Source organism: Petaurus breviceps, unplaced genomic scaffold, assembly GCF_028583685.1.
Source record: "Petaurus breviceps papuanus isolate PSGF00001 unplaced genomic scaffold, PetGlider_PUasm1.0 37, whole genome shotgun sequence".
Lineage (NCBI taxonomy): Eukaryota > Metazoa > Chordata > Mammalia > Diprotodontia > Petauridae > Petaurus > Petaurus breviceps.
Genome location: NW_027186296.1, coordinates 9,282,183 through 9,290,794, shown reverse-complemented (window position 1 = coordinate 9,290,794; position 8,612 = coordinate 9,282,183). Strand labels below are relative to the sequence as shown.

Below are 8,612 nucleotides of genomic sequence, written 5' to 3'. Positions count from 1 at the left end.
AAGAGGCTCAAAAAGCCAATGAGAAGAATGCCTTAAAAAGCCAAATTTGCTAGGTGGGAAAAGAATCTCAAAAGCTCACTGAGGAGAATCATTACTTCAGAATTCGATTAGAGCAAATGGAAGCTAATGACTTTATGAGAAATCAAGATGCTGTTAAACAGATCCAAACAAATGAAAGAATAGAAGGCAATGTGAAATATCTCATGGGAAAAACCACTGACCTGGAAAATAGATCCAGGAGAGATAATCTAAAAATTATTGGACTACCTAAAAGCCATGATCAAAGTAAGAACCTAGAAATCATTCTCCAGGGAATTCTCAAAGAAAACTGCCCTGATGTTTTAGAACCAGAGGGCAAAATAGAAGTTGAAAGAATCCACCTATCACCTCCTGAAAAAGATCCCAAAAAGAAAACTCCTAGGAATATTATAACCAGGTTCTGGAATTCCCAGATTAAGGAGAGAATATTACAAGCAGCCAGGAAGAAATAATTTTAATATTGTGGAAACACAATCAAGATATCCCAGGATCTGGCAGTTTCTATGGGATCAGAGGACTTAGAATATGATATTCCAGAGGTCAAAGGAGCTGGGATTAAAACCGAGAGTCACCTACCCAGCAAAACTGAGTATCATGTTTCAGGGGAAAATATGGTCATTCAGTGGAATAGAGGACTTTCAAGCATTCTTGATGAAAAAAATCAGAGTTGAATAGAAAATTTGACATTCAGATACAGGAAGCAAGAGAAGCATGAGAAGGTAAACAAGGAAAAGAAATCATAAGGAACTTATCAAAGCTAAACTATTAACATTCCTACATGGAAAAACAATAATTGTAACTTATGAAACTTTTCTCAGTAGTTGAAGGGAATAGAAAAATATATATGTCTATATTTGAGAGTATATGGGCATATGAATACATATGTGAATGTGTGTATATATGTTTATAGGTATACATAGATAGAGGGCACAGAACCAATTTAACAGGAAGGGATGATACTTAAAAGGTGAAATTAAGAGGTGAGAGAAGAATATAATGAGAGGAGATGGGGAGAGACAGAATGGAGTAAACTATCTCATATAGAAGAGGCAAGGGAAAATGGTTACAATGGAGGGGAAGAATAGGAAGGCAAAAGGGAATGGGTCAACTTTATTCCCATTGAATTTGGATTAGGGGGGGAATGACATACACACTAAATAGGGTATCTCACCCTACAGTAGAGTAGGGGGGAAGGGGATGAGAGGGGGGATGATGGAATGGAGGGAAGGCTGGGGGGGAGGGAAGTTGGAAGCACCCACTTTTTAAAAGGGATGGGAACAAAGTAGAGAATAGAACAAGTGGGAGGTGGGATAGTAGGGAGGGAAATATAGCCAGTCTTTTACAATATATCTACTATGTTATTGTTTTACATTAGCCACACATGTACAACCTATACTGAACTGCTTATCTTCCCAGTAAGGGTGGGTGACAAGGGAGGAAGGGAATGAATCTGGAATTCAAAGTTTTAAAATCAAATGTTTAAATAAATATATATATATATACTATTATTAATACCATTTTACATGTAATTGGGAAATAAGATATACAGGCACTGGGGCATAGAGATCCACTGGAAAAGTTGAAAGGGGTATGGGAGAAAATATGGGAGAGAGCAGATTGGAGGAGGGGATATCCTGTGGGACTGCTATTTTGGGGTGGGGGTAGGGAAAAAATGGGGAGAAATTTTGTAACTCAAAATCTGAGGGAAACGAATGATGTAAATCAGAAGTTAATAAAGCATTTGAAAAATTTAAAAAAGAAGAGAAAAGAGAGACATTATTTTCAACTGCTTGAGGGACCTGTGATTTCACAGTTATGGGAGAACTCTCAGTATGGAAAGTCCATCAAAAAATGCAGACTTGTAAGTCAGTAGTTTAGTCTTAAAGTGACCTGGGGTACTAGGAAATTGTTACTACTTGCCATGGTCACACAGATAATATGTACCAGAAACAGCATTGGAACCTCAAACTTCCTGGCTCCAATGCCAGCTGCTCTAGCCACTATACCACACTATCTCCTATATACCACTATGCCTCAGAAATAGTGAAGGGAATTCAGCTTTTACTCTTTTTTGCATATTTTTGTATGCCCAAAGGATAGAAATCAAACAAATAAGAGTTCACCCCCCAAATAAGTCACTAGCCAGCTTTGGTTATTCCCCATAGACCACTTTCTTGGAGATCCACTAGAAAGGCTTCTTTCTCTCTGTCAAAACAGAGTAATGAGGAGTTAGGGAGTATAAATCTCATGAGGAAAAGACTTCAGAGTAAACCCACTCTCTTGAGGTGAGTAATTTTCATCAGATCCCTCGGCAGTTTTGGAAAAGTGAAAGTTGAATATAATAAAAACGTTACCAGGGGAACACTTTTTCAATAAATGTAAACCAAGTCAAAAAGCATAGAAGTCAAAGAGCTGAAGATGAGGAAATGTAAGCTTCCCCCTCTCAAGCAAAATGATATTTTCCCTACATCCAATTGACTCAAGGTGTTTTATCACATGGATATGGTCTTAAGGGTCCCTAAGTATTTTACAATTCTTACAGGACCTCAGCCTACCAACTAATTCCTTTCCAAAGTTCAGACGGTTTTGCCATAACAGGCTAGAAGAACAGCTCTCTTTCTACCCTCTGGTCCATTTGACTGGAAAACAGGTCAGCTTCTCTTGGGGTTCTGCTGCTATGTGAGTCTGAGGGAATGAGAAAATGATCCTGAAATCAGCTAAGATTACAAAACCGGGTCACAGAATTAAGTTGTAGATATTAAGTGACGTTAAGATTTTCTGGTTTTGTATCCAATGGAAAATCTCTCTCTCTCTCTCTCTCTCTCTCTCTCTCTCTCTCTCTCTCTCTCTCTCTCTCTCTCTCTCTCCAACTTTTTTTCCTTACAACAAATAAAAGATTCTAAATTTGAAGATTTGGGGGTAAAGGCCAAAAGTGATGGAAATCAGAAAAAGTAATACATGTTACTTGCAAAGATCACTGGACTTGGGAATTCAGAAAGACCTCCATATACATCTATTACTAACATTTATTAGCTATATGACCATAGTCAAATCATTTAACCACTCTGAGACATCAATTTCTTCATCTGTGAAATTGGTATTTAAATACCTAAGGTATCTTCCTTATTAGACTGTTAAAAGAATTAAATGAGATAAAGTATGTAAAAAACTTTTTAAAGCTTAAAGCCATACATACATGTTAGTTATTCATTCCCTTGGTGTTTTGGGGTATGTAAGTAAGTTTTTCTCATGAGATTAGAAGATTAAAGTTAATACTGTATCATTTGCTTATTGATCCTATTTATACTTAATTTTGTTCTATAACTGTTTAAGTCATGAACTTAGTTTAGAATCAGGTGGTCTGTCCAGCTCTCTCACTAATCACTGTTATATTCTTGCCTCAAGGAATTTGTTATCCTTGGGAAATGTGGGTGGACACAAGGAAGTCAGGTCTTGTATCTTTACACCACCAAGCTATCCTTCAAGGATGTCTGGTTTGCTGTCCAAAGAAGTCTAGTCCATTATCTTTGGCCTTGCAGGCAGACTTGAACTTTTCTTAGTCACAGGAGGGAAGGAGGGAACTGTTGCTATCCCCTCATTTCCAACTTCCAACCATTCATATTGTTCCCACACCTCAACTATGTAACCAGCCATGTTTCCCTCAACCCCATGATGTTACTTAACCTGTTCTATTCTTTGTTCTACACTCCCCATAACCTATAAAAAGGTAGTTGTCCTTTTGTCAAGGGTTTTTGGCTAGCAAATGAGGCAGCCATTGATCCTTTTATTGGCAGGTAGCATACCCCTATTAATAAAATGATATCTTGCTAAAAGAAGCATGCCTCAGGGGTGGCCAGGTAGCACAGCAAGTAAGAGCACCGCTTCAGTGTCGGGATGACCTGGGGATCGAATCCAGGCTCAGACACTTAGCACCCACCCAGAAACACCTGGCCATGTTACCTTGAGCAAGTTACTTAACCCCAATTGCTTAGGGGCGGCCAGGTGGCTCAGCAAGTAAGAGCACTGGCTCCAATGTCAGGATGACCTGGGGATCAAATCCGGGCTCAGATACTCAGCACCACACCCAGAAATAACTGGCTGTGTAACCTTGAGGAAGTTACTTAACCCCGATTGCTTAAAAAAAAAAAAGAAGCATGCCTCCATTTACTTTTTTGTTAAAATTCATTAGCAAGAGTAATAAAGCAAAAACTCAGGAAGATAGTATTGCAATGAATAAAATAAAATTTAAAAATCCATGCTAGTATATAATATTTATTTAATGAATAAGATACTCTAGAAAATTACACCAATACAAAATAAGGTCAAACCTGTAACCTTTCATTTATTCAGAAAAGAGCATTATAATATCTTACATTTTTATGGCACTTAATAATTACAAAGCACTTTTCATGCATCATTTTATTTGAGCCTCATGAAAACCTGGTAAAGTAGGCAGTATATTATTATCTCCATTTAACTGATGAAAAACTAAGGCTCAGAGAGTTTTAGTGACTTGTACAGGGTCACACAGCTTGGAAATGGTGGAGCAAGTACTCCTATCTTCCAGCTATGATTCCAGCCCTCTTTCATTTATACCTTAGTGTCTCCAAGATTTCATTACTAACTCTCCTTCCTGGACCTAGTTTCTTACAATCTGCAATAGGAGAAGAGGGGTCATTTTTTCCTACAGGCAACTGAAGCAATTGCAATTGGTATGTGTCCCACCCACATATTAATCTTTGTTCATCTTTCCTTCTCCATTCTCTCATGCACCTGAAAGCCTGACACAGAGTTGAATAGAAGGAAGAGAATAGCCTTCCTTTTATACTACTCTTCCCAACTCTCTCATATGGATCAAGCAAAGTCACAATGTTTTGCAGTAACACAAGATGTCCAAGCCCAACCTCAACCTCTAAGAATTCAGATGTATTTCCTGATGAATACAGTGCAGCTCACATTAGAGCCACTATAGTTACACATGACCATCCAGACCCAGAGTGAGGCTGAGCCAGGACTGAGCTTTTGCAATTGGTGAGAAGGTATGGGAAACAACCAATCATATGGCTCTATTCTATATTTTTAAGCAATCCTCTCTTCTTCTTTTCCTCACCCTCTCAGTGCAACTCTTGTGTCTTAATTCTTCACTCAAAGAAATTATTCACAAGAACATCCAGCCTATATCATCCTTGTTTTAATTAACTATTTAAGAAATGTTTGCTTTATTTATTAATATTTATGAGTTCCCCTTGTTTCTCTTACATAGGTTCTATATATTCAATTCCCATTCACATGATAGTCTGAACAAAACCCAATATAATTCTTTTCAAATAAGGGGGAATTCAGTATAAATTAGGGACTGGGTAGCCCTGCTTAGAATCACTTTAAGTTTATGAGTGTATTTTGTTCCTCTCTTTACCTCAAATAGCCTGTAAACTCAATAGTGAAAAAGAGAAATAATTTCTTGGTTTCTTTTGAACTGAACTCTGAGTATCCTTTCTAAACTCTCTCCTTAATGTAACCTACACCTCTGGCAGTCCTTGTGCCTCTTCCATAAATCTTCTACTACATGGAACTACCTTTAGCCTTCTGACTCTTCCTCCTCTCCCTGCCCACCTCTGAATCTCCTGAAACACAAAACTACTTCCCCTACTACCTCTGCCAGAAAACAGACTTCTCCTCCCATGTACCAGTTCAGCTTTCCCTATGTGCCTTCCACTTGAGAAGGTACCCAGAAGTAAGAGGAGAAGTAGGAAGTCTTCCCTCGGCATGACATCTGACAAAATTGCAAGTGTATACCAATTCAAGTGAAGCCACTATATATAAATCCAGTTAGGAAAGACAGTCGTTAGATGGGTGTGTTTGCTTTGTCCTTGTTTTGCTTTACTTTGGAATTGACAGCCTTATAAAAGATTTTTCCTAGGAGATAATTAGCTAAAATGAAATTCAACTTCACAGTATCATAATTTTGACTTATCTAGGATTTGAAACTGCTAATCTTCCCATCAAAAACAGAAATCATCTAAATATCCTTAACTTATCTAAATATCCTTAGATCATTTCAATTCAACAGAAACCATTAACTAAGTCCCTAATTAAGTACAAAGCATTGTGCTACAATCTAGAGATACAAAAATGATAAAGTTATATTCCCTGAGCAAATAATGATTTCTGAGCCCAAATTAATGAAGCTATTTAGACAGTCATTGATGGAACTAAAGTCCAAGACCAGCAGAGAACTTGAATGGTCTTTTGGACTTTGTTATAATGACACACAATATGTAGAGCAGGGGAAAACAGTGAGATTTAATCTATTCACAGCTGTTGGAACAAACCAATCTCTCAAGTACATACATTGTTGCTAACATAGCACCACAATTTAATATAATGGAAAGAGTATTGAACTAAGAATCAGAAGACCTGGATTTTATTTCTACTCTACCATTTCCTAGCTAAGAAACTCTCGGCAAGTGACTAATTCTATGACTTCATCAAGTAAATGGGGGCTGAAAGAGAAGATCTCTGGTGCCAACATACTCTTATTATCCTATGATATCCACTTAGGAAAGAATAGAATTCCCTCCACCTCTCACCTCCTGGAACAAGATTTATAAATGGTGACTTTACTTAAATAGAGGTACACTTACAATTGCTTTGTAAGATGCCATGCTGAAGAAAGACTTCCTCCTTCTCATCTTATTTATGAGTACCTTCCAAAATAGAAGGCACATAGGGGAAGCTGTTTGGACTCTACTGGTAGTCAGCAGAAAAAGGCTCTTTTCTGGAGAGTTACTAGAGGAAGTAATTTTGGGTTTCAGGAGACACAGAGGTGGGTAAGGGAGGAAGGAAGAGTCTGAGGAAACCTGATTCTCCTCAATCATTATACCTAAACACTTCATAGAATCAGACTCAGAGATGAAAGAGACATTAGACATGATCCATTCCAACCATATCATTTTACAAATTGAGGAAACTGAGACCCAAAGAGGCTAAGTGATTTTCCCAAATTCATATAGGGAGTAGGGCAAAGCTAGAATTTGAAATCCAGGTCATCTGACTCCAAATCTATTGTGCTCTTTACATAGCACCACACTGCCTCCCCATTCATCTTAATCTCTTTACTATGCGATGTCACCTCTAACTGTATCACACAATTCCTCCTCAGGAGAAAATAGTGAAGACATGGAAAAAGCCAAAAACAATTCACTGGAGACCACAGTGACAGACTTCATCCTTTTGGGATTATCTCACCCACCAAATCTGAGGGTCTTCCTCTTCCTGGTGTTCTTTGTTATCTACACTTTGACACAGCTTGGAAACACGTTCATCCTGCTCATGGTCTGGGCTGATCCACAGCTAAATGCACGCCCCATGTATATACTTCTGGGTGTCCTCTCCTTCCTAGACATGTGGCTCTCCTCAGTTATTGTTCCGCTGATCATCCTGAGTTTCACTCCTGCCAGCAAGGCTATCCCATTTGGAGGGTGTGTGGCTCAACTCTACTTTTTTCACTTCTTGGGAAGTACTCAGTGCTTCCTCTATACCTTGATGGCATATGACAGATACCTGGCAATATGCCGACCTCTGCACTACCCTGTGCTAATGAATGGACGTTTGTGCACAATGCTTGTGGCTGGAGCATGGGTAGCTGGCTCTATCCATGGTTCTATCCAAGCTACACTGACTTTCCGGTTACCTTACTGTGGACCCAATCAGGTGGATTACTTTATCTGTGACATCCCTGCAGTACTAAGGCTGGCTTGTGCAGACACTACTATCAATGAGCTGGTGACCTTTGTAGACATTGGAGTGGTGGCTGCCAGCTGCTTCCTGCTGATCCTGCTGTCCTATGCGAACATTGTCTATGCCATCCTACAGATTCGTACAGCAGATGGGAGGCGCAAGGCCTTCTCCACCTGTGGCTCACACCTGACTGTGGTTACTGTATATTACGTCCCCTGCATTTTCATCTACCTCCGAGCTGGTTCCAAGAGCCCCCTGGATGGAGCAGTAGCTGTGTTTTACACAGTTGTCACCCCATTGTTGAACCCCCTGATCTACACTCTTAGAAACAAAGAAGTAAAAGCAGCCCTAAAAAGGTTAACAGGAGGCCGAGGAGCTACCAGTGAAAAGAAGTAATTCCCTTTTCTCCCTTTGATCACCAACTACTGTGACTACAACTTCCTTTAGCTATTCTATTTGTATAAGCTCTCTGCTCCTTTATTAGTTATTGACATTTGATTGAACTGGCTGAAAGTTTTTTTTTTAAATTTGGTCTTAGGAGGCGGCTAGGTGGTGCAGTGAGTAGAGTGCTGGCCCTGGAGTCAGGAGGACCTGAGTTTGGATCTGACCTCAGACACTTAACACACACAAACAAAAAACCTAGCCATGCGACCTTGGGCAAGTTACTTAAACCCAATTGCCCTCAAAAAAGAAAAAAAAATTTGGTCTTGAAAGTAACAAAAGTATACTTACAATTATCAACAACTTCCTCTATATGGGAGATAAAGAAACTGTACCTTCTTGACACAAAGCATTACTCCTGTTCACTTATAACTAATGTTTCTTTTTGACAA

General features: G+C 39.0%; 1 protein-coding gene across 1 annotated transcript; it reads left to right on the top strand.

The window, feature by feature from the left end:
• Positions 1-7,218: 7,218 nt before the first annotated feature.
• On the top strand, positions 7,219-8,175 carry LOC138168459 (olfactory receptor 10G2). Its single transcript, XM_069097481.1, has one exon. The coding sequence runs from the start codon at positions 7,219-7,221 to the stop codon at positions 8,173-8,175; it is 957 nt and encodes a 318-aa protein (XP_068953582.1).
• Positions 8,176-8,612: the final 437 nt, after the last annotated feature.